Consider the following 25,791-nt stretch of genomic DNA (forward strand, 5'->3'; position numbering starts at 1 on the left):
CAATCAAGGTGTTTCGTCGGTGCTTCATTTTTTCTACACAGCACATTTTCCTCCGAAAAACGTATGGACCAAATTTATAGTTGTGTATGTAAATAAACGTATATTTTGCTTGTTTTACCTGAAGTTAGAGATTATGAACATGGCATTGGCGTAGATCACAAGTTCAGATTTCAAAGAACCGCCATTCCAGCTTGAAGATATTCCATCGATGCTAGATAGCGCGCGAGTGTTACCGCCAAGTAATATCAAAGTGGGAACCAAGTGGGAACCTTACTCTTGGGCTCTGGCCCTCCGACCCTTATTTGATATCAGAAGCATTCTGGAGTCAAAACTTCAGTACTGACGGTACTAACGGTACCAACGCTCCTCGCGCGGCGGTGAATGAGGGGAAAGGGATAAAAAAATTGTAGGTAATACGCGTAGACTAGGTAATGTACCTGGTGAGTTGGCAAGATAATATCGTACAACTTGTTAATGACTATCCGTACAAATTGGCTAAAGTAAATACAGTTTATCTATTCGGTTTGGCTACAAAAAGTACTAGCATTGGTTTTCTTTCAGTGTATCGTCGCAGTAGTATTGGCTTATTTCAGTGTATCAAGAGTTGAGCTTCATGTCTTCAGCACGATATTGAAACTTTCAGATTACTTTACAACCATTACGACCGGCGAGGTGTGACTTGGTTGACCAGACGAACTGTGGACAAACTGTATTCGTTGACTAACGATAAAGATAACAACAGCTCTGGGCTAATATTTCCTGCGGCTGGGTGAGTCCCAGTGGGTCTGGGATCTATTACCCTGCACTTACCGACCCGCCTTTAAGATCCCAATGTAAAATACAGTCAGCATAGCAGGATTTGGCATTTCCCCTCACCCGGCTTCAGCTCTTAACAGAGAAATGAAACAGAATTTCGTTCTACTATTCAACGATTAAGATATTATAATCCGCAAAATGTTGCCCTTTATAGCTACCTTACCGTCAGAAGAAGCGGGGTTTTCAAAATAAAAGTTCAAAAGTTCCATACCAGCCACCATTCGATTCTAGTATATTTTTAGTTCCATAAACCTATTTCGTGTCAGAGGGCGTTACGAAATTGTGAATGCTAAGGAATCCGAAAAATGCAAACGTGGGCTCTAAGGTTTCTGTCTGTGGTTATACTAAAGGAGATTTGTGTGCCTTATATATAGCGATATTATAAACAGATTAGGCAAGATGTAGGGGTAGCATAAGTGGAAAGGTCGCGCGTATTGAACGGAGAGATAGTTGAGGGCGTGAGCTTCTATCCGTCCTTGTTTACCGATGCATTTACGCATGCGCTAGAAGCACAGGTGCCACTCACTTGCCTAAACACTCCCGCTGATAAAGAAGATGCTCGATCGATAACGCGGTTTCTTGTGGCCCAGATCCACCCAGGCCCACTTGTTCGCAGAGCACTGGTCACAACATTTGCCACTGATTTATATACTATTTACAGGTCAGTGAAATTTGGCCACGGAGCCCATGGGGTAATCGTCATTAAGTTCTTCCGTCAAAAATCGACGCTTGAACAGACCAATTACCCATAATTCTCGAATCTTTATTGCATCGCAACGCTCCGAACGGCAATACCGTGACTATGTAATTCTTAAGGATAATTTCTGATACTTAACGTCGATTCCCGGCATTCCTTAAATTTCAGTATGCATTTCATGTATTGTCTTGTTTTCTCGGTATTGTTAACTAAAATTGGACAGGCGGAAGAATTCTGCGCGGCAAACAGCAAAGATGATTGTGAGGCAAGAAACGAATCTCTCGATAAATATTCAAAAGGTGACAGTCACAAGCGTGAAATATGATCAATTCAATAATTAGAAGCATCAAGTGAAAAAAAAATTCGTATTGGTCATACCACTCAAAATAAAATAATTATTTTCAACTATAACAATTTTAGAGTCAAACAGAAGGTACGAGAAGTATTTGAATGCGATCCGCAATGCAGAGAATCAAACTGCCTCCGGCGATGAATTTAGTCATCGAGGCTGTGCTTGTTATAAAAACGTTATCAAACATGATTTAAAAGTTTTCAAGAAAACTGGAATCTCAGAAGAATCTATAACGTTAGCTAAATCCAGGCAAGTAAAATTTCAATACTTGTAATAGTTATATTACTATAATCCAAAGCACAATTCAATGGCTCATCGTGTTGTCCAGTGTTGAAAAAGAATCGATATGTTCCAGGACAGTAATTTGAATTATTATCATTATTATTATTAATGTTCTTGTTTCAGAGGGACGTTTTACCAAATAATCAATGGCAGGCTCTACAGAGAAAAAGATTGCATGTTTCCTTCAAGGTGTGCAGGGATCGAGCATTTTATTTTATCCATAATCTGGGATTTACCTGACATGGAATTAGTCATCAATACCAGAGATTACCCCCAATCCAGCAAACATTTTGGCGAACCGTTGCCTGTTTTCTCATTTAGCAAGGTGAAAATGCAAGTATAATAATGTCAAGCTCCAGTGACGCTCTACATTTTAAAAATCATTTCCAGCGCTTCCTGAATGACACTGAACAAGGCCAAAGAAATCAATACAGAATCTCATTTTCCAGACTCCTGATTACTTCGATATAACTTATCCAGCTTGGAGTTTCTGGGAAGGAGGTCCAGCGATTTCGCTCTATCCACGCGGTTTGGGACGTTGGGATCTGCACAGAATATCATTGGACAGAGCAAGTGAAAAAAAGCCATGGCATGACAAGCAGGACAAGGCCTTTTTCCGTGGCTCTCGAACCAGCTCTGAGAGAGATAATTTGGTTTTACTCAGCCGGAGGCAGCCAGACCTTGTCGATGCTCGCTATACCAAAAACCAGGCTTGGAAATCTGAAGCGGTAACGAGATCTGTTTTTGGTGCAATTTAAGCTTGAGTTAGCGTCAGTTTCTCCTTGAGGATAGGCAGTTTCAGGTTTCTTTAGGATAATTGGACCATACTGTCAGAAACAAATATTAGTAAAGAGTAAAACCGTTTAAAAAATCTCCAGTGACATTATCTGTGCCAATAATGATGAAGATGAATGAAATAACATTCCTAATATAAATGAGATATTGACACTTTGAGAAAAGGTTTGACAGTAAGAACGTTCAAAATTATTAAATTTTTGTTTTTTCAATGCAATATTAATATTTTTGTTTTTACTTTGCTTACCTTAAAGATTTACACATATTGGTTGAAAACAAGGTTGAAAATAATTATCTCCAGAATGGTAAGGAATAGATTTGTTTAAGTATGATGCAACAAATATTCATTATCAATTAGATTTGCACGAATAACTATAATATTATGTAAGATTTCTTGAATGTTTTCCAAACAAGTTGCGCTGAACTGGCCAGTGATAAAAATGAACCGAAAACAGAATCAGATGAAAAATGCCAGAGGTCAATCATTTTGAACATTATAATCGTAAAAGTTTTCCCCAATTGTTGAAATCTTCATGTGGGGTTCGAATTTGCACCGATCCATTTTCATCATATGGTAGGAATGTTGTTTCATCTGCATTAACAATTATTCGCGCAAATAACATTGCTAGAGACTATTTAAACGGTTTATCTCTTTTTCTGACTTCTAATTCAGACAGTACAGTCCATTCATCGTTAATAACGGTGTAAAACTTGATCATCTTATGGACTATTTCAGGACACCCTGCATATGCCCCCTGCTCAAGAAACACCTCTCGAGTCTCACTGTGATTTCAAATATCTCTTTAACTTCAGAGGTGTTGCTGCATCATTTAGGCACAAGCATCTGTTTTTATGCCGATCTCTAGTATTTCATGTTGGAGAGGAATGGACAGAGTTTTACTATACAGCCATGAAACCATGGCACCATTACATTCCTGTTCCGACAGATGCAAGCCAAGAAACTCTGCAGTAAGTGAAAAAATAAGTATAGTATTGTCTGATTCGTATTTGGCACACATTTATTTATTCTGGAATTTGAAAATCAACTATTATAAATATTCCCTGCAAAACTTACACTTCGTTCACTTGTATCCTCCAAGGAGAGATTTATTACTATTCGTTTTTATGATAAATTTTAAAGAGATTCGCCTTTTATCATTTTATATCGAGGAAAGAAATATTCCTGTTTAGTATAAGTAGTAAACCAAATGTGTACAACAATTCTGTTTTTAGGGAACTGATACTTTTTGCTAAGGAAAATGATGATATAGCCCACAAAATCGCAGATCAAGGTAGAAATTTCGTGTGGAATCATCTGAGAATGGAAGATGTCACATGTTTTTGGAAATCTTTGCTCAAGAGATATGTTAAGCTCTTGACTTACAAGCCTGTTTTGGATAAAAGACTGATAGAAATTGAGCAGAAGTAGTGTTATATACTATGAATTGTATACACAATAAACTACCTATTTTTATACTTGCGTTTTTTGTTTATTCTCATTCGTTTATAACTATAATCGTGATGAAGTGATAATATGAATAATTGATTTGAGGAAGGAAATAACAAGAGAAAACCGTTTATATTTCTCGCACGGAAACAATTAAAGAATTTATTAATAATAAATACTGGTTTAATATATATATATATGTATATATATACACACATATATATATATGTATATGCTATATAATATATAATGTAGTACAAGATAAGACTCGTCGAGGCACCTGTAATAACAGCGTTGCCGTTACCAGTACATATAATTACATGATGAGTAAAATCTTGAACAATGAAGTACCTAATAGCGTTTACAATCATGTATAAGTACAATTAATTAAAAATTATATAATTCGATATATAAGAGGAATGGTAAATAATATTCTAGAGTCAAATAGAAGAATATTATAACGTAATACATTACAAATGATCAACAAGCAAGTGAAAAAAAACGAGCAGCGACTCGTCAAATTTTGCTGAAAGGCCTCTCCGAAGAAAACTATCTCTGGAAACTTTCATAAATTTCTACGAATTTATTCAATATGTGAATTTCCGACAATCTCCTAGTTTTCATGTAAAATATATGACAAATACTAGTGATTTCTAAAAATTTTGATGAAATATTTCAATTCTCAAATGAACCATATTTATTATAAATGTTCCCAGTAAATTTTAAGAATAATCTCGTTAGGTTCTTTAATGTAATTATACAAGGATGTTTGGTTCATAATAATATAAACGCGACAGAGCTGCACAACGTGGTTCGATGTTGCCGTGTGTTGCTTGTAATAATCATTGCATCTTTTTTCTCATTGGTAAGTTTTCTAGTGTATAATAATATTACATTATTTATATTTTATTTGGAGAGTCGCGGAGCAACGAGCTCAAGACTCGGCTTAATCAGTGAAAAAATATACTCTAAAGGCACATGATACAAAGGCGTATAGATACACTATAATATAATATAATAATTACATCGAGATTGATCCTTGGATGAATATTTTCCACTGACTTTAAATTCTTTAAGTTAAGAACTCTATCGTGATTTATTAGCCCGAGGTTCATTCTCAACAATTCATAACACGTAAATAATAAGGTGTTTCGTTTGGAAGAAACATTTTTTTTTTGCTGGAACCTGAACAAATTTTTGTACATAAAAAAAAACATACTTGTGGCAGGATATCTCTCAAGATCAAATTTTAATTGGTTGCTCTTAGAATTCGACTTTTTCCGCATTTCAATTACAGGACGAGATGTCATTTTCCTGTTCAAATGCTACGACTTTTGCACATTTAATGATATAAACTCAATCCTGGGAATATTTTGTACAGAATTAAGCTCTCTAAAAAATTATAATGTGAATTTTTGGTTTAAACTCAATAGCTCTCAATAATAAAGAATTGGATTCTCTATAAAATGTCTCTATGATCACATCTATATCATGGAATGCAGTTGAGGTGTAAAAATATGAAGAAACTGACACCTACACGTGATTAAACGATAATGCGTGAAATAAAAGAACTGCAAAATCCGAGAGCGACCTTTTAATATTGGATTTGAAAGATATTCTTCAGCGCTAATCTTTTTTTCGCCTTAAGCAACAAAATTTTCAGCTGTACGTAAAAACGACAAAAAAATACAAAAAGATGAACTTTTGCCTCGAAACAAAATACCTTAGTAATTATCCCAATTAAAAATAGTTCATGATAAAATCTAACTACGTTGGTACAATCATAATTATTCATCTTCCAACGATTCATGTGTGTAACGATACAAATAATTCCACGTCGCGCATCCAAACACATGATATATGTACAATATAGGTAATTGTCATGTCGCAACGTTGCTCTAGCACCTTTGCGTGTGTATCTTGAATTGAGTGGATTGTGCGTAATACAGAAGGGATGGTTTTTCGACGACGGCGAAGAAGGCTTAAAAATATTTAACCGCAGTAATTCAAATAAGTCTGATAATAGTAATTTGTGTCCTTTCAAGTCTGTATCAACAAAACAAAAAGTAAAACATTCAAGTATGGAACTAATCGAAATGCATCGTTATACGTACATTTCCCCTTCAACGCTGACCATTATTTCCAAATCTGATCATCAATAATACCCTTGATTATTTTTTTACCATAACTTTGGCAAGATAATTTGTTTTCCAGAACTTTATAGTATATTATGTAAAGAACTTGAAACCATTCCATTATTCTCTCCAATTATAAATCAGCTCGAAATCTCTGGTTATATACCATATAATATGAAAATAGTAACGATAATGATCCTGATGATGATAATAATAATAAAAATCGTCACAACAGTGTAACGCAGTAGAAACCCTGAATTTCGGTAGATTGAATCAAACAAAGTTTATAACACTACCTATGGAAAAATCTATATACGATTCCATCATTGAGAGAAGATGTTTGTACTGTTACTGTTGTTATTTTTATTATCATTATTATTGTTTTAGTTGGTGTTGTTATTACTATGTCACTGATATTAAAATGATTGACGTTCTTTTATATTATTATGAATGTGGTAAAAACAGGGTTTAATAATATTAAATATACTATACGTCGGTATAATCTCATTCATTGAATAATCATCTATCACTATAATATAGGTAATGATAATTGATATCCTATCTCGTATCCTATATTCATTTGATAATTGTTATATAATTATAGTTCTATGACATGACATTGTAATATGTTACATAAAAATATCACTGACTGAGCAATATGTACATAGCTTATGTAGTTTGAATTGTATAATACAGAAACTGAAATTTCATGCTCGAACCGCACAGTTAGTAGTTCATTGTAGTATAATGTTTTTGTTATTATTTTTACCACCGCGAGATTCGTCTACTAGTACATATAATTTGAATAGTTTATAACCAATTTTTTTCGACTCACACAGCTTCTTGGCAGTATTGAAAAGAGCAAAGTTCGTTACTGTAATGTGCTAATCGACTGGAAACAGAAGCTAATTACTTCATCACAATGAGTATAATTGTTTGTATTCTGGAATTTGATGATTCTTTGAAATAAGATGAAATTGTTGTGCGATTCAAGGACAGAAGATTTATCTAACGTTCGATTTTCGATTTCGATCGAGCCTGCCAAAAATTATTTTTCAAAACATTCGCAAATGTCTTCAAATTTACTCAAAATGTGAATTTCCAACAGTTTCCCAGTTTTTCAGATAAATCTTTGGACAAATCCTGATAATTCCTAGGAATTTTGTAGAAGTATATCAATTTTTGTAGGAAAAAAAAATAACTTCACCAGATTTACGAGAAAACGCTGATATTTTCTGAAAACTTACGAAAGTTTTCTTTATTACAGGTATGTCCAGATTTTTTCAGTTAGAATTCATTCTTCCTGAGAACTGTCCGAAATCACGGTATATTTTTGAGGAACGTCTGAACTTGTTTACGATTAATTTCTAAGAATCTTTGCACCAATATCGATTTTCGGTTTTTTATATTTACCTTGCGGTTCCTGCAACCTGCGTTTCTGGGTTACAATGGTATCGACGTCGATATACCGCGCATTTTGAATTTGAAATTCGAAATTCAAACTGTCTTGGTCCCGTCAACGGTCGTTATTGGGATGTTGGCTAGACATCTCACTTTGTCACACATCTCTAGTCCAAGTTGAGATCGTAAGTTGTTTCGATTCTTCTTCACTCCGCACAACGTTATACGAAGAACGAATTCTACCACGCTGGAAGCTATGAACCGGTCAAAAACTTTGCGATGAGAACTACTGCGAGCGCGGTTGCTCCCCGCCATGTTGGATTTCCGTTTACAAGATGGCCGCCCCCCGGAGCCGACGAACTCGCCGAGTCCTGATTCGATGACGTCGCTAGTTCCTCGTCGGTTCCTCCTGAGAATATTACCAACATTGTTCGAGTTTGTTCGATTGGCGGAAAATTGACGCGAACCACTGCATTCTCGCCGGAGTTTTACGGCGAAGAGAGGCGACACGTGTGGCGGTTGTGGCACGTGGTAAGAGTTTTTTTTTTTTAGTTCCGTTTATGTTTGCGAATGAGTTTGAATTTGTGTTGCCGTTTTTCACGTCTTATCCTTCCGTTTGTGACTTCTGGGGTCCTCTAGATCTTTCCCTTTGACGTTAGGCAACACACACGGGGCAGGCGAGTGTTGTTTGGAACTTATTTGGCTGATTAATCACATTGCGGTAACTAGTTGCCGCGTCGTGATTTGGTTTTTCATTTTCTTTCGAATCCGTAAAACCCGAATCGAAAGTTTGGCTCCTCTGGAAATACCAGGTGAAACACCTCGTTAATTCATTGACCACTCGTCCTTGTTAGTAACTCGCGGAAAATTAGGGGAATACATTGCATCTCTTTGTTAACAAGCATCAGAACGGTTCAACATAACCTTAAAACCCTAACCTTGAGTCGTTTCGCTGTTACATTCTTAACGTTACATTCACGGTGGCGACTTTTACCGTCAATTGAACTCACATACCATTGCCTGGAAACAAACTCCTTCATGTTCGTCTCCGTCGGTAAAAAGTCATTGGAGCGCTTTTCGATCGGTATTGTACCTAATTTTGTATGTAACTGATTTCGTCAATATTTCAGTTCAAATGCAAATCGGGTTCGATTCTAAGCTGTAAATTTCTTGTAGTCGTTCTGAACACGTGAAATTAGAATTCAACGGTTGTTTTTCCTATTTAACTAAATTCTCACAATCTTATCTATAGGAATTTTGACGTATGGAGATTTCAAGTTTCCTAGTCTTGAATAGTAACAGAAAAGATGTCGATAAGCTAGTGAACCTATTGTAAGATATTTGATTCTCGGACTCATGCAGCGGCTTTGAATTTTTACAAACTTAAACTTGTTCAAACTAAAAAAAAATCGAAATTAAGTTCTCTGATTCTCCTTTTTCAAGTTTCTACTAAAGCAATATTTTCTTTCGTTCAAGCTTACTTCATGTTTTTCAATTAAAAAAATTTGTACAATTTTTAAATTTTCGTCCGGATTCGATTTCTGATTGCTGAAGTGTTATGTGAAAAAACTGGTATTACGGTGAATTCGTTTTAAAATAGGCTCCTATAAAGGTTGAATAATTTTCTTTATATGGGAGTTCAGTTTTCGAAATTGGTCAATATTCACACTATTATAAGGCCAAGCTAATTATTTGCACCAAGGCATGTATTCTGGCAGAGAAGCTGTACATGATACGTATTTTTTTTATCATTATTGTTATCATTATCACCATTAATCTGTTTAATTTTTTTGACTTTTGTCATCACTTTCGAAGTCAACAATTACGAGGAATTGGGTTTGCCGCAACATGTTTAGTTTACCCTAAACGTTCATTCAGTTTGTGAATTAAAATCTTTTTAAATTGTTACACTATTATATGATGTTGCAAAATGTAGGTACCGATAGATTTGAAGTCAGAGGTGTTTGAGACTGTTTTTTTTTGTTTTTTTTTTGCACATAATTCTCTCAACGTCACTATCCAGTATTTCTAACCTAATCTTGCGCTAATATTTTAAGCCACTAAACAGTGACGTTAGAAAAATGGTGCGCTTCAAAAATTGTTTCAACTCTTGCGACTGAAGCTATTATTGAACATGTAAAATATGGTTTTCGTTGTTTGAATTGATCTTAAGAAATGATAGTTGAAAAAGAAGAGATCGATCGTTGTTTTCCTTTGGCAAACCCAATTTTTCGGATGCAACTGCAAATCGTAAATCGTTGGCCAATGGATTAGCGAGTAGACGGCAAAAAAAAAAAAAAAAACCGCCCCCGTTTGAAGCAAACTCCATGGATTGCAATTTGTAGTAATATAGAGATAGTCATGTAGACAGATAGATAATAGATAGATGAAGGTGAAAATTATAATCGATGTAACGAATATAATGTCAAACGTATATAAAAGATAGAATACTGAAGTTGCATTACGTGCCAAAAGTGATAAAGAGAATATAAGATAATGATACAGACTACATCGTGCAGGGAGTAACTTAGATTTAAAATATATAATGATAACAAGATGATATCAAAGTAGTAAAGGCTAAATAATAATTGAACGTGCGTTAATTGTTGCTAACAAAGAGATTCCGGTGGATTTTTAGAGAGCGCTAATCAATACGGGGATCAGGAATTACGAGAGCGTTTTTACGGGATTTACTGGTTAGCAGGATTACAGACACAAAATACTCATTCGATTAGATCAGAGTTCCAAACAACGCAGCAACCGCCAATTGCAATTTGCCAAGTCTCTCTTACCATGCACCACATTTTCCGCTGATTTTAAAAAAATTATTATTAGTATCTTCATCGGCAGGTATATAACATTATATAATAAACGGCTGCAGTGTCAATTCCATACCAAATTACATATTATTGTGAAATGCATTTTCGTGCGATGCTTCGCAGTATAATAGCAATAATAATACGTTCAAAACCGTTATCATATTGAAGAGTGATAGAGATAGATAGAAAATTGAAGGTCTATGTGAAATACAGAAAGAGATATAATCATGCAGGTAAATTACTGGTGGGAAGCGGAATCTACTTTTCCTACACCATTTTTTTCATTCCTTTAGCAACGAAATATTGAAACAGATAAATAAAAAAACTAAGTAATAAAAATTTGAAAATCAATAACAAAAGACAATAGAGAAAGAACTAGAATTTTGTACGATAATAAAGCTTGATATCGCAAGCATATACTGCACAAATTTGAAATTTGAAATAAAAAAAAATACGACTTATTTTTTTTAAGGTACTTAAAAATTATGTAAAACATTTCGATTGTATTAAAAAAATTGACTCTGGATCAACTCTGGATTTGGCGACGGCGACGGTGACGTCTTGGTGACACATTATTATAACATTACTATATGTATAATAGTAATAATTGCCTCATTGTTTTGTAAAGTATATAAAAAACAGATCACATTTAACAGAGTTACGTTTAATAATTATTTTTTTAAATATCTCTCTCTGCTGTTGTTTTTAAAAAAATTTGTTTAATGATCGCGTGGCGTCCACAGCGCCTGGCTAAAATACTTTTGGGCTAGATGAGAAACAGTATAGATCTATTCTAACTAAATACGAAGGGGGCCGGGGGATAATTTAAAGTACTTAACGACTGCAGAATAACCCTAATGGTAAGTGAATACTGTGACCATGATAAAAAAAAAAATTCTTCTACTCTTCAATTTGTAGAAGTAAAAATTTTAATACAAAAAGAAAAAAAAAACCTTATATGTTACTAACGAAACTCCACACGAAAATGATTGTATCAATAATTTCGGTTTTGAATTGACACAAATAGATGAAAAAAAAAAAAAATACAGAAGACAAAAGGAAATAAGATAATACAAAAATTGATCGTTTAATTGATTAGTATGAGTTTTTAGTTGGTTATTATCGTCGCTCTGGGATAACGATGCTGATTAAGACGATGATTATTATTTGTTTTCTAATGCGTTAAAATCTTGTGAAGCAATATTCATAACATCTTTTTATAAAGCGTCAAATTTACCATCACCATTGATTATTTTCTTTCTTTTTTGTCACTTTTTTTTTATACGTTGTAAAATTTTGCGCAGCGAAACAAACGTATCCACTTTGCTTTTGTCTTTGATTTTGGCATGATGACTTTGTTTTGCTCATTTTATACTATTTTATGGGATATGTTAACGTGCATGCGTTCATTTCGCTGCTGCATCTAGCCCTAGTATTTGCCAGGTGTATGAAACACCATCGTTAATCGACTGTAGAACGAAAAATACACTTATGAGAATCAAGGAGGTTGGTTAGTTGAAAATCAACAATTTCTTTCATCTTTTTTCACTGGATATTCGCACATTGAATATTTAGATAATTCATATTCACTTTTCTCATCGGATGATTTACCCAAAAATGGAAGAAAAAAGATATACATGGAGTTTTAAACGAGAACTGAGATAACAATTTTATATTTTAAAGTTGTAAAAATCTAGTATATTCGGTTTCACTCTGTAATTTCATTAAGACATTTTTTGTGGTTACTTTGGTGTTTTAAAAAAACACCAAAAACATTTAAATTTTCAAATTGACTTCGATGTCCACATTGGTAAAAGAATGGAATACTGAAATTACTATACGATGAGACAAAAAAAAAAAAATCTTCAAATCTTTCGGTTGAAAAATTATAGAAAGAGGTGCATTGTTTTAAAAGTAAAACAAATTTTTCAAAAACTGCCCGTCTCTTGCAATTATTCATCTTCCAAACTAAATATCTTTACAATAGACTAGAAAAATATATTGAACAATCTCTCGTTTGGGATTTTCGAATCGCCTTTTTCCCGACGCTCAAGCTTGGAGTCCACCTAATTAATTTGATAAATACTCAATGCGCCACTATCTCGTGACCAAAGCGGGTAAAAAATTATTGTTTTTCATATCACCGATCTTTTTGAATGAAACGTCAATTGCTCAGAAAGGCGAATAAACGAAATTCTGGGTGGTTGGCGATAGTGGCTTTTTTCCTTTCGATTCTTTACCGTCATGAAAATCTTAAGAAATCATTTCGGTATTTTTTTCGACTCAGACAAAGTACCTGCGTCTAAAATGATGTCACCGACGTCTCCGTGGACGTCCTCATCGCCGAGAAGGTCGCCACCGACCTCCTCCAGGTTGCCATTGGTTAATACGGAAGGGGTTTCCCCTAACCACTGCACATTACCTAGCGTCCCTTTGCTCGCCGACCGGCACCCGAACCACCAATATCCGTTCGCCCGCGGGAAAGCCGGATCCGCCTGATCCACCTGGAAAACAAAAGAAGTCGAACAAATCCGAAGAATTCTTCAACAGTTTCGGCGGCATGCAGAAATTCCAAAGTTGTAGTTTTTTTTTTTTTTTTTTTTTCGACGAACACTGGTGCCTCTAGGTTTTGCAAATGGCGTATTAAGAATTTGATGCAATCCCAGGTACCAACTTTTGTGATCCCGTTTGCTATTTGCAACAGACATATCTTTGCTCAGCTATTTCGAATTTTGTTAATCTAACCTCAAATTCGTCATCAGCGAATCGAATAATCTTTAGTCGTCAAATTTCATAGAAATTGCCGAACCTTATTCCGAAACAAATGATGTGCCCGATACAGCATCAACTTCCACTAAATTACAAAGATTTTTCCGCCAAAGAGGTTAAGAACGCTTTTAGATCATATAGACTAATCGCCAGATTAGCCGTGAGGTGAAAATTCAGCGTCAACGCTGCCTGGTGAATTTCTTGTATTTTTAGAACCGCAATTAAGGCTTACCGAGAATGTCCGATCGTTGAATCGGTAGTAAGCGCCACCTTTGAAAAAGTATGTATAGCCGTGATACGCAAGAGCGGCATCTATATTGTCCGGAAGACCTTCCCAGTTCGAAATCAATTTCGGATACGTGCTCTTCACCGGAGGTTTTTGGGCCGGGTCGAATCTCCAGAATTTCGTACCCTTGTAGAAGTAAATCTTTCCATTTCCGGTCCAAACTGTAGCCGCGTCAATGTTATCCGGAATTCCGGTAAAGCCTTCGCTTATTTCTTTCGGGTAAGCTCCGTCCATTCGCCTCCCCACGTACCTCCAATACTTGGAGCCCTGATGGAAGATTGAATCGTTTCACTTTCATCAAATTTTTTACGCTTTGCGTAATGTCTGAGCCACTCCGAAAGTCATTTGTATTCTGTTGTATTACCATTTGTAATGATCAAGTTATCGAACAAATTTCATGAACAGAATTACTTGTACACGTGCGGAAATTTATTCTGTGACAGATAATTCTCCATTGCCAACGTAACTGGCTAGGGAGAAAAATTAGCTGTCGCAAAATCAATTTCCGCATGTGTACGAACCTAAATGAGAATTTGTTAATCTTTTGATGTGCTACAGTCGGGACAACTCAACTTTTTTTTTATCGAAGAAAAACATTTTCGAACTTGCGTATTAAAAAAACGTACTTAGACATTTTTCTTTCTGATTAGGCCAATGATTAGGTGTGAAACATTATACGCATAAGAATTATTCTTCAAATTTGATATTCCCTGAAGTGTACATTTTTTTTTGTCGTGATCGATCTCGTGTCTCACCTTGAAGAAGTATGTCTTGCCATTTTTGTACGTAAAGGCAGCGTCAATGTTGCCCGGAAGACCCCGCCAGGTTGTGCTGATGAGTTTTGGATACCCAGCTGCGATTCCGTCGCTCGTCAGCTTCCAGTAATGCTCACCTGTTTACAAAAATCGGTCATTAGAACTCGTCACAAGCGTTTGTTTGATCGGCACTTATTGTTAGCAAAACGACGGATGCTTCTCACCTTTGAACGCGTAAGTGTGGCCTTCTGCGGAATTGAACATCGTATCGATCTGGGGATCCGTGCATAGTTGAGGGTCTTCTTCTCCCGGTGGAGCAATCGTCGTGTGGTGATGCTTTGTCCCGCTTCCCGAGTCCTCAGTTTTCGTTCCGTAGAGAGCCTAAAGTAGGTTACAGAAGAAAACTGTGTCAAATCAATGCTGATAAATATCCGTTGCTGTGAGTCAAAGAGACAATCGGGAATCCAACTCGATTCCAATCAACCGCTACAACAAATTACCGTATACAAATTTTAAAAGACTTGAGCCGATTTCAAGCGACTTTACGAAGTCAAAAGAGTTCAACTGAATTCAAAGACGCCCAGTGACTTAATGATGTTGAAAAACTTGTAGAATTCTTTTGATTCACCTGTATGCCTTGGATGTCATCGCTGTCGAGCATGAAGTGAGGGTCGTATCCTCTGTAGAAGGGTGCCATGAGGGCTGACTTGATGTCACTGTGGCTGAGGCCTAAGGAATGGCCGAATTCGTGGGCCGCAACTTGGAAGAGGTTTGTCCCGCGGTAGCTGTCAATGCTCCAGTGTTCGGAGTCGTCGAAGTGAGCGTCTCCTCCGTAAACCGGGAAGTAGGCGTGGGCCAGGGTGCCTCCAGGACCATCGAAAGGATCTCCGTCACCGTGCTCTCCACGCTCAAACCTGATCTCGATGTGCACCTGCCGGAATATTGTCACACAGTTAATTGCACCATTCGCGGTTGTCCGGCCTCAGTTTCTTTGAAGAATCGTTTTTTGGACTCGTCCGAACAAAGTTCCAACGCACACAGTTCAATTAGTCGAGTATCGGCGTTCACCTGACTTGGAAAAACTTCGTGAAGTTGAAAAACTTAATTTGAGTTAAAGTGACTAAGAGTGACTTTACGTAACTTGGTGAATTGAAATGACCTGAATAGTTTTCTCCAATGGTTTAAAAGTTTTGAATTGAGTATTCAAATGACTTTAAGTAACTTCAGGTAACTTTATGATGCCAAAATATTTCATTCCAATTCAAATAACTTTGTCAATTCGGAAGAGTTGAAATGGCTTCAGGAGGTCGAAAAATTAACGATTTTAGAATCTCTTACCTGTCCGCTTTTCGGCACGAATGTCAAGTCTGTGTATTCGGACCACACAGAAAATGCCTTAGCGATTTCTTTGTCCACGGCCGTTCTGTCAAGGAGTCTAGGGTACTTGCTGATCTTGTATGACAGTCGCTTAACCTTCCATCTGGACCCTGAAGATCGCAGTAATCCTCATTAATACATGCGTAAGACATTAGTTTCAACTGCAAATATTTGAACTGAACTTTTCGGTCTGTTTCAGGGTCTGAGAAATTTCTCATAATGCCGGTTTACCACGACGAAGTTGAGATCGAGGACTTTGAGTACGACGAGGACGAGGAAATGTACTACTATCCTTGCCCGTGTGGAGACCAATTTCAAATATCCAAAGCGGACCTTGTCAATGGCGAGGAAGATGCCACGTGTCCGTCCTGCTCGCTCGTCATCAAAGTCATTTACGATAAAGAGAAGTTCGTTACTGCCCAGGAAGAGATTTCCGAAAAAGACTCGGAAAAGACTGAAGTGCGACTGCAGAAGGCCTAAGAGCTTCGCGATCGCTTTTAACGTCAATTAATGCTTTCGAGTATTTCCGTTGTATTATAACGATATCCGACGAGTCAGAAAAATTCCAAACCTTGTCGTAGATCAGATAATTTATTTTACCATTGATCTTTTTTCCGAGTATTCATACGACTATTATCCGACCGAGTGATTACTTAGAAAAGAAATGAGCTAGATAAGTGTATGACTGATTACCGTTGTCTTAGCAATTCGATGCGCTGGTCGTGTTCTTATATGCTCTTACAATGTACACATAGTAAATTTTGAATGCATACATTTCTATATCATTGAATTATCCAGCAGTATGTACATATATATATTATTTTTAAAAAGTAAAATAAGTGTAAAAATAGCATAAACAGAAGAAATAAATGTCAGATTGACGAATAGAAGAAGAAAGTGAAATAAAATAACAGGTTTGTTTCTCACAAAAACACGATGTTCAAGTTATTTCACACCTCGGAAAAATTCCAACCGATCAACGCTCGGTGTGAAAACAAGAGAGAAAAAGTGAAAACGAAGAAGGAGAAAAAGACGAACGCTCATCACGCGATAAATTCGAAGAGATAAAATCGCGTACGCGTAGAATTCAATTTAAAACACAGTGGTCAACGTCCTGCACCGTCCGACAGAGTCAAGGCCGCTGTTTCACAGCTTGACTCCACGGCCCGAGTCACATTCAGTAGAAACAATCGCACAGTTTCGCAGTCGGTGTGAAATCGTTGCAATTTTTTGGCTGTCGCTTAGAACAGAATACACTGTTTCATTTCTCCGTTTATTACACCTCTTATCCAACAACATTTTCACCAAGATTTCATACCGCAGATTGCGTTACAGTTTCCCTGCATAAAAAGTTTATTAATTTACGTAACTTTCCAGGCACTATTGATAATTATTACCGCTGATTTAACTATTGCGTACTTATGTAACCGAGCTACGTGGCCGGGCAGAAAAACTGTGGAGGGATCCCAGGAATACCGGCCACTTTCAGCTTGTTGCAATTTTCAGTCGTCACGGTTATCGATGCCAAACATAACTTTCGGCAGGTTTACCACAGTTCTCGAGGCTCCTAGATTTCGTTCTATCGGTTTCTCAGGATTTTTTGTCATTAAATGGACACTTGGAATCTGATCCCGCCGTATTGCACACGTCGCAAACAAATTTACCCAAAAAATGCAATATGGCGAAGCTGTGAGCAATCAGCTGATCGAACGTATTTGGCAAATTCTTCGAACATCAATACCGAAAAAACATCGTCCAAGCTATGAGACTATTATTGCATGACATTGAGTCAATTTATAGTAAAATATGAGAAAAACCGCTTTTATAATAATATCCGATATTTACTGCTTCAAAACGGCAGCTTCTGAATTCGAGGTTCCGAGAAAAAAACTGATGCAGAGAAAAGGGCTGGTGAAACGATAGAAATGTTCGCCCAACACTGTAGACATTTGCATTTCAATATGAACTTCGTTATTCAGACTTTAAACAAGCGATGTCCAGTTTTCGATGTGGAGGAGGAGACACGCTCGAGTGATTATTATTTTTGTTTAGTTTGGCGTTGTTATTATTGTCATTATTACTAGGCCCCTTTCAAAGTCAGGTGCAAATTGTTGACTCGATATTTAACACGGCTCAGGCTTAGCGAGCGAATAAATAATAATTGCCGCGAGGCGCGTGCTAAGCAGAGACAGGAAGTGAACGACGAAGTTGTTACAGAGTTGTCAGTCAGGCGGTGGCTCAGCCGGTTTAGAATAGCGTGAGTCTAGCATACAAATCGATTTTTTCTTTTTGCCTCGGTTTTACTCGCTCACCCTATGACGCGGGTAACTCAATAATCGTCGTTTGCCACTCAGAATTCAATATCTGTTACTATTACTTTGGGTTAGGTAACATTGTCGAGTGACTAAACCTACGGCCGGTAAAATTTCTAACGACAGGTCATTTACCGTTACTGTGAGCCCACTAGTTAGCTAGTTTGAGTTTTAGTCAGAAGCGCATTCCACGTTCAATCACGGAGACCTTGAATTTGGAAGGAATAAACACAGGACAGCTTGTTTACTTCTTTACAACTATCCTTGCTACGATTATACGTGCGGCTTAAGACTGAGTTATGTATAATGTCCTTAAAATAATTCAAGAAAGAATTGAATTGACGTATAGGATAATTAACCGGTTTTCAGTATAATTCTGCTTAACGTACCTTGAAGAGCGTATCTCTTTGACCTGCCGTCTGTGCTTGGACCAACTTTATCCTTTACGCCACAACGCGGCAAGGACATTAGATGAGCTGTTTCACCGTCCAAGTTACCTGCGGGAAATAAATGCACGAGTGTTATTTCATCTCGGAAACATGGCAGGTACTTTTTTATGGTATAGAATTACACCCAATTATTCTCGTACACTATTAATGAATGTATAATGTAAATAACGACGAGATCTTACGTGAACTCTATAAAAAAAAATATACAAGATCTTGGGTAGGAAGATTCTTATTCTCGCAAATCACTCAGGAATCGCTCGACCGACATTGTTCGAAATCTGATCACTTCTAAGTCGAATCAAGCCAACCCAATGCACCAAATTTTATCTAACACTCGAACTACCAGACCAGTCAAAATGACCGGTATTACAATTTCATTTTAAGACTCCTACATCATGTTACATTTTACCTCGGTAATTCTGGTGTTAAATTGGTTGATTCGTTCTCGAGTTAATGCTGAAACTAAAAACCATTCAATTTTTGGCAATGGCTCAGGTAAATGACTGGATCTATTTTTCTTAAAATTTAACCTGTTCGGGGTGAAGAAGAAGCGCTCCGTCAAGTCGAGAATCAACAAAATCTTTTCATTGGTTTTCAATATATCATGGGTCCAACAATTAAGAATACATGAAAAATTGGCTTTGGAATATTTTCAACGCTTGCAGATCCACTCTTCTCTAGCAGAGGGAGGAGCGGTGAGTTCTGAAATGACGAAAAAGTGAATAATGAGTTGAGATGGGGAACCGGGTAGAGCGAATGAAGGTCTCTCCGATTAATGTGTAATACAGGGTGCAAAATGCGTGTGGGAACATGATTCACGGCGGGAATGATTCTACGGAGATGATGAACCTCGGCTTGTTAAACGAAGCGAGATGACTCAAGTTAACGAATCGGGTGAGTCACGTGAACACGTATCAAGCCCAGGATCATCAGAGCGAATGCAAAGTCCTGCAGTTCAATGATCTGCAACGCGACGAGGCGGCGAGTCGACGCCGCGGTTGGAATTTTGATTCTGCAACTTGTACATATATGTATACATAGGTATATACATCCATAAAACACCAACCGAGTCACGTCGGCGGCTTCGCCCCAAGTAGCTGGTTTCCAATCCGCGAGATGAATTCCTCCGCAACCGATTTTTATACAATAACTTTATGCAGAAAGTTGGTCACCGACAAGTAACCGCAAACAATTGCTCGATTTAGCGAAACCGAGTCCTTTCCTGCATTGCAGGTATAAGCTGCAGCTCCACACGCAGAGTGAATGAGAAAAGTACCAAGCCTCCGGATCAAGGATTTTGGTCAAACTTCTACGGATGTTTATGGAGCTAAAAATGTGAAAATCCTGATACGTAGTTTCATCAAATCGGCCTTCTTCCATTCAATTTAAAACAGATTACTTCACCGATAATTATTTGTAGTTACTTCTCTATTGTTCTGAATTAGTGTATCCGTTCACACTTGGATCTATTAGTCTCTATCATTGAAACTTCATTAGAGGACGATGAAACATATCGAAGGAAAAAACACACAACAGGTTTTGTTTGCCGAGGTATTTTCCTCGTCAAACTGCTGATATAATGAACTTTGACCGAAGTGATTGGTAGTGAAAAGAAGCCTATTAGAAACAAACCGGCAAGTTTGACGATGTGCTGAATCCATAAACCAGAGGCCGTGGGTATACTTTTCCTGTGAGTGAGGAAATCCCTGGGAACCGCAGGACCAGAACCGAATAAAAAGAAAAAGTCCGTTCAGTGACAACTGATTCACACTCTGGTGAAATCATCCTGTACACCCCGAGCTGTACGAACGGAGAAAGAGAAAGGGAAGAACTAGAAAAAGATCAGCTAGCTCAGTGAATTCTGATCGTATAATCCGGCCTCTGACTAGGCATTGATGATGTGTATAAGTTAATTAGGGAGCATATAAAACGCGGAACCAATTCCCCTTCCGCGAGCTACGGCAATGACGATGAGAAGAACGGGAAACGGATTTATTTGCATGTAACGCCACGCGAGGAAAGGTTGAATAATTACATGCATGTAACGTAAATGCATGTACGTACATATTTACCAGTTCAACCTTGGACCGCGACTAGTTTGTAAAAATATTACTGACAATGAGTATACCATTATTTCTGTCGAAGCGCCGCGGTGATGCACTGTCTGTAAAAATAGGTACAGTTCTCGCAATTGCATAAAAAATATATAGGAAATTCTGTGACAATATCCCCACCCCTTTTTGACCTCACAATTTTCAGCCTCGTTGAAATATTTTCAAGCAATTGTAAAGCCCCTCCAGAACGCTCAAAATTTATATATATGCTTTTCTTTTGCTCATTTTATGCTGCGTGTTTGAGTTATGAGTATTTAAATTTTTTCCAAATTTTCAATATATTCTCTAAGAAAACTCAATGATATTTTTATAAATATTTTGCTTGGATGTATGTACTAAAAATACCACAACGTTGACTGTAACGGTTCGTATATGACGACAAACAAATTGAATACAAAAAGGAGAACATTTCACGGCGTGAGACTTGTAAAAAAAAAAAAAAATTTTTTTTCAATATGGTCGGTCAGACGTATTTGCCTACAAAAAAAAGCTGACAGCGTTGCCTGACACTATTTTTGATTTATCTGCAAGACGATTTCAAAACGTTTGAACAACAGCTTCTTTGAGCAAAGAATATTAAATATTTCGAACTAAATCCCGGTGATTTGGCATGGAATCCCCATTACATGTGCATCTACAACGTATTCTGTGGACTCTGGTTGAAATTTAAATTCGCGTTCCCGGATTAATAGCCGAGAGTGAATCATCAGGAGATATTGTAGCCGGAAGATAGTGCGGACTGCAGAATTAGTAACGTTTGATACATGGGCTGACACGTCGCGACGTCTTGTGTGCCATCCTGGATATCGTAAATCATATATTCATGCGTTTTATGCGCTGCTTCGTTCCGGTGCATCAGTCCAGTGACCTGAAACTGTTGTCGCGTGGTATTAGAAGCAAAAGACGCCGGAAAGTCGAATTGATAACGTCTTATGGAAGTAAAAACAATCGCCGCGAAGTCGTCGTTTTCTTTGAATTTTTCATTCATAGCGCCGATCTCTTCACAAATAGCCGCTTAAACCTTTTGAAATCATCGAAAAAATGTCAGCTTAACGTCTGTTTCGTTAAAATTTGTAATTACTTCCTTGAAAATTGTCACTTTGACGTCACTTTCCTTTAAATTTGTCGTTATTTCATCAACGTCTGTTCTTAAAAATAGTCCTTCAGATGTCTTAAAACCGCGTTGAATAAAAATAGTCGAACGCGATGCTTTCACCCCTTTTTCATAAATAAACATATCTTTTCAACTGCTTTTTGCTAACAAAAATTTACGGCATAACGTGTTTTTATTTTCCGGTTTCATTTGAGTGGCATTCAACGTTGCAATATTTTGAGCTTGAATTTAACCGTTTCAGTAACACATTTATCAATTCAATATTTTGGGGGTTTTTGGGTTGTAGCTGATCACGAATCTGAAACCAGAATTTGATAATTTATGAATCCAAAATGGCGAAACCAACATGGCGGATGTAGGATCTAAAAAACAATCAAATTAGACTTTTCCGTATTTTAACAGTCATACGAAGCAACAAAGATCATTTGAAGTTGTAAACAAAAATGTGATAAGGTCAGGATATAAAAATTTTTAAGGTGGGACACCGAGCATCCCAATGTTAGTGAAAGGGTTTAAGCCAAGCCTTTGTAAAAATGAAATCAAATTACTTGGAGCAATTTAAGATGAAAAACAATAATTACATACATATAGGTATATAATCATAATTACGATGTTTCTTAAGGTCTTTTGTCGTGTTTATAAGCTTCGTATGCATTATAAATGTTTATTTATGTCTTTTACGGTGAAAGACGCCGGTTATTTGAGATTCTCGCTGCAACTCGGAGTTAGGCATAGCCTTGCCGAGAGGAGTTTCTTGTCCGCTGTACATATATACATATTATATCTATATACAGTCGGAGTGCACCGAGATGTTATCCTTGGCAGTGAACGTCTTGCCCGGGCGAATTGTTCAACAAGCTGCAGACAAACCCACCAGCAAACAAGCCATTCTCATAATTCTTTATGCTAGGGCAGGCTTTCGGCGAATTCCTTTCGTATTACAATTGCAAAACCGATCCGAATTTTCCTTTTCCTTTTTCGTATCCGACCTATCATTTACCGTTGTACATCTACCGCAATTAACCCGCCTTGTTGGGACCTTATTGACGTTTGACTAGACTAGACGGTAAAACACTCGCGACCACCGGCCTTGTAACAAAACAAAATAAAAATAAAAATTTGTAAATTGATACTTTTGATTCAAAAGTTTCGATCCATACGGTATTTTAGCTGCGTTACACTGTCGCGGGTTTCTTGTACGAAATACGAAGAAATGTAGGTATATTAAACTTACCGGTTATATTTATCCCGGCAAAGGATTGAAATTCAGCAATAGCTTTGGCGAGGGTATCCTCGGATATAATTCCTCCGCTGGCTGGATTCACTGGCGGGAGATACCCAAACTGGGACAGGTACCGCTGTAATCAGAGAAAAGAAACAAAAATTAGAATGATATTATTATTCGTCAGCGAAGCATATTTTTTATAGTACAGCGTATCGATTCAGGTTGAAACCATCAAAATCCGTTTTTTTCTTATCTAGACATACAGCTGACCGAACGAAGAGAATTCGAGTTTTCGCAAATAACTCAGTAAAGGCTCGATCACTTTTAGCTCATAATCTCAAAAGATTAAAAAACCGCATTCATTGAATCAGTCTATTTGTTGCCGAGATATTTTTGAAAACAGAAAAGCAGGAGGCTGAAGGAAAAACTTGTTTCATCAATATTAAGAAGAAGAAAAATAAAGTGAACTTGTCAAGAAAAGGAAGCAGGAACGAGAGAAAAATTATTTTAGGGTAAAAAATTTGCTATACAATATGTATTATCAGTTATGACTGCAAAGGAAGTGCGATTATAGTTCCAAACGATTACAATGTTGTGTCACGTAGCACAATTGCATGAACGAATAAAACGTTTTACGCATTCTTGTGCGGTTTGTTGCACCGTCTGGCACTGACACTTAAATTGAGGATACATAGGGTGTACAGTCTGAACAAGAAAGTAGAAAGAAACAAAGAAACGTAAAATTGAAATTTCAGAAGTTGTGACCAATGTAAGGTGAACGAAGTTGAATTCGATAAAAACGATGACTCCTATTTGAACAGAGAGACTTTTCGAATCCACGAATCTGATATAAAAAGTCGAGTTATACATATTATGTATTATATGTGTGCGTGAGTTTTTTTCCTAGTAAGTGTGGATCCTTAATCGAAACTGTTGCACAGGTCGCATCGCGATTGATTCGCGGTATTTCCTGTACTCAATTGTGTAAAAGTTTATATATAGATGCAGCTTAATTCTCAGAGTAGGACAAAGAAGACGATGTGAAGCCAGAATTAAGGAAGTCAATTCACCGTAAACAGTGGATTGTATAAATAACAATGTGGTTAAGCTCGATTCTTAAAATTGTATCCAAGATAAAAATAATATAATAAATCACGCATACAGTACAAAGAAGTAGTCGTTGCTTATTTTTTTTTTCATTTGCTTTACCTTGAAAAAAATTTCTCAAAAAATTGGAAAAACATGCATCATTGGCGTCATTTTGCTTTCACAACGACTGCAGAAAGAGATAAAACGATTAATAATCGAACCGAACTGACTAATGCCGCAATTTTAGCTTATGTAATGGCGGGATTGATATAAACAACCGTTATTTAATGGACGTGTGCTTAATCAAGCATTATAGATATTCACGTATACAATAAGCAATATATCTTGATCTATGGCGTGCTAAAATTGTACAGTTAATATTTCGTCACCGATCCCCCACCCCTTTTTTATAAACTACTTGGATAGTTTTGTAACTATATAGACAATATTGTTTACACAAATGAAAATCATACAAAACTAACCACATTAATATGTGGTTGATGTGATCTAATTTAGTAATTTCATGGTAATAATGAAAAAGAAATAATAATCATAGGGATTATTACAGAAACATGCAAATTCATGACTACTGGGTAGAATAAAAAAAAGAACATCATCGGAGAAAATTGTTAAAAAAAAAAAATCGGGAAAGTTTGACATCTCTGGTTCTTGGATTTGGCCTTGAAACGGCGCCTTCTCATCTTTCACCTGCGCGTAGTACGTCAGACTATGAATACGTTCATTCATCAGTCTTCGGTTGGTTCATTTATTGCCGAAGGTGTAATTACGCTTGAATTCTGATAAATCAGTTTCTTTGAATTTCCGCAAGATTGTCGTTCAATATCAAGGCGTTACTTCCAAGTAAAAATTATCCACTACCTGCAAGTTCGTCGATTAGACTATCCCCGGAGGCGAGTATTCGAATAACTTCTGGTGTGAATCATCAATGACTTATACTTAACGTAACAGGTATCGATACGACGAATACAATTAACACCGCGTTGCAATACGAAACGAAAGTGTTGGAGAAAAACGGACGAAAATCGCTTTACCCAATTACAAGCTGCGTCATCGATGATCGAGACGAATGCAAATTGATCAAGAACACATTTTTTAATCACATTTATCGAATAGTCGTTCCTTACTAAACTTGTGCTGTTTCGAATGTTCCCGTTTTACTAAAGAACTCAGAAATTCGTATTTCACAGTTTCTTTCTTTGCCTGATTGTAAATGAGATGTAGCTTAGAACTTTGGGAAATGATATCACTTAGAAACGTGTCGGAAATTGGTGGAAAAATTCGAACATATGGGATTCGGTTGTATAATAGTAATATGCCATTACCACAAAGTGAGAGAAAATGGATTGCAAATGTGATTTCGCCAATTTTTCGAACTTTGATACATATTCTTCATCGTTTAAAAGCATGCTATAGTAATTCTTCACCGACTGAGCAAAATATTACTTAATTATAATATTATCAAAGCGTACTCACACTACTGATGTAGAAGTGCCGCAGTCAATGCTATTCTATGCGGAATGCCAAACTAAAATATCC

The 25,791-nt window shown here is 36.8% G+C and overlaps 3 protein-coding genes across 6 annotated transcripts in view; 2 read left to right on the forward strand and 1 right to left on the reverse strand.

The window, feature by feature from the left end:
* Positions 1–1,367: 1,367 nt before the first annotated feature.
* On the forward strand, positions 1,368–5,776 carry LOC107223947 (O-glucosyltransferase rumi homolog). The gene is made up of 6 exons (XM_015663820.2): positions 1,368–1,812; positions 1,934–2,114; positions 2,271–2,472; positions 2,597–2,875; positions 3,679–3,911; positions 4,176–5,776. The coding sequence occupies exons 1-6, from the start codon at positions 1,683–1,685 to the stop codon at positions 4,369–4,371; spliced, it is 1,221 nt and encodes a 406-aa protein (XP_015519306.1). The 5' UTR covers positions 1,368–1,682; the 3' UTR covers positions 4,372–5,776.
* Positions 4,199–25,791, reverse strand: part of LOC107223958 (matrix metalloproteinase-14) — a 30,103-nt gene continuing 8,510 nt past the window's right edge. Inside the window, exons 2-10 of one of the 4 annotated variants that reach the window (XM_015663838.2) lie at positions 23,155–23,278; positions 18,633–18,740; positions 15,893–16,041; positions 15,183–15,485; positions 14,779–14,935; positions 14,555–14,691; positions 13,746–14,066; positions 13,167–13,248; positions 4,199–8,334 (exon numbers count right to left, since the gene is read on the reverse strand). In XM_015663838.2, coding sequence (XP_015519324.1) covers positions 8,180–8,334; positions 13,167–13,248; positions 13,746–14,066; positions 14,555–14,691; positions 14,779–14,935; positions 15,183–15,485; positions 15,893–16,041; positions 18,633–18,740; positions 23,155–23,278 — 1,536 coding nt within the window. In that variant the 3' untranslated portion in view covers positions 4,199–8,179. Of the gene's footprint in view, positions 8,335–8,452; positions 8,725–13,040; positions 13,249–13,745; positions 14,067–14,554; positions 14,692–14,778; positions 14,936–15,182; positions 15,486–15,892; positions 16,042–18,632; positions 18,741–23,154; positions 23,279–25,791 lie in introns of those variants that run through there. The other 3 variants (XM_015663836.2, XM_015663840.2, XM_015663837.2) reach the window with 3 other exon arrangements.
* Positions 8,319–16,806, forward strand: LOC107223959 (DPH3 homolog). Its single transcript, XM_015663841.2, has 2 exons — positions 8,319–8,456; positions 16,131–16,806. The coding sequence occupies exon 2, from the start codon at positions 16,151–16,153 to the stop codon at positions 16,409–16,411; it is 261 nt and encodes an 86-aa protein (XP_015519327.1). The 5' UTR covers positions 8,319–8,456; positions 16,131–16,150; the 3' UTR covers positions 16,412–16,806.

Source organism: Neodiprion lecontei, chromosome 2 (genome assembly GCF_021901455.1).
Source record: "Neodiprion lecontei isolate iyNeoLeco1 chromosome 2, iyNeoLeco1.1, whole genome shotgun sequence".
Classification (NCBI taxonomy): Eukaryota; Metazoa; Arthropoda; class Insecta; order Hymenoptera; family Diprionidae; genus Neodiprion; species Neodiprion lecontei.

What these genes read in the sequence shown, in the direction of transcription:
- LOC107223959 (XM_015663841.2), top strand. Translation starts at nt 16,151, where the DNA reads ATGCCGGTTTACCACGACGAAGTTGAGATCGAGGACTTTGAGTACGAC.
- LOC107223947 (XM_015663820.2), top strand. Translation starts at nt 1,683, where the DNA reads ATGCATTTCATGTATTGTCTTGTTTTCTCGGTATTGTTAACTAAAATT. An exon ending in TCTCGATAAATATTCAAAAG is followed by an intron (nt 1,813 to 1,933) that starts GTGACAGTCACA and finishes TAACAATTTTAG; the next exon opens with AGTCAAACAGAAGGTACGAG. An exon ending in CTGTTTTCTCATTTAGCAAG is followed by an intron (nt 2,473 to 2,596) that starts GTGAAAATGCAA and finishes CTCATTTTCCAG; the next exon opens with ACTCCTGATTACTTCGATAT.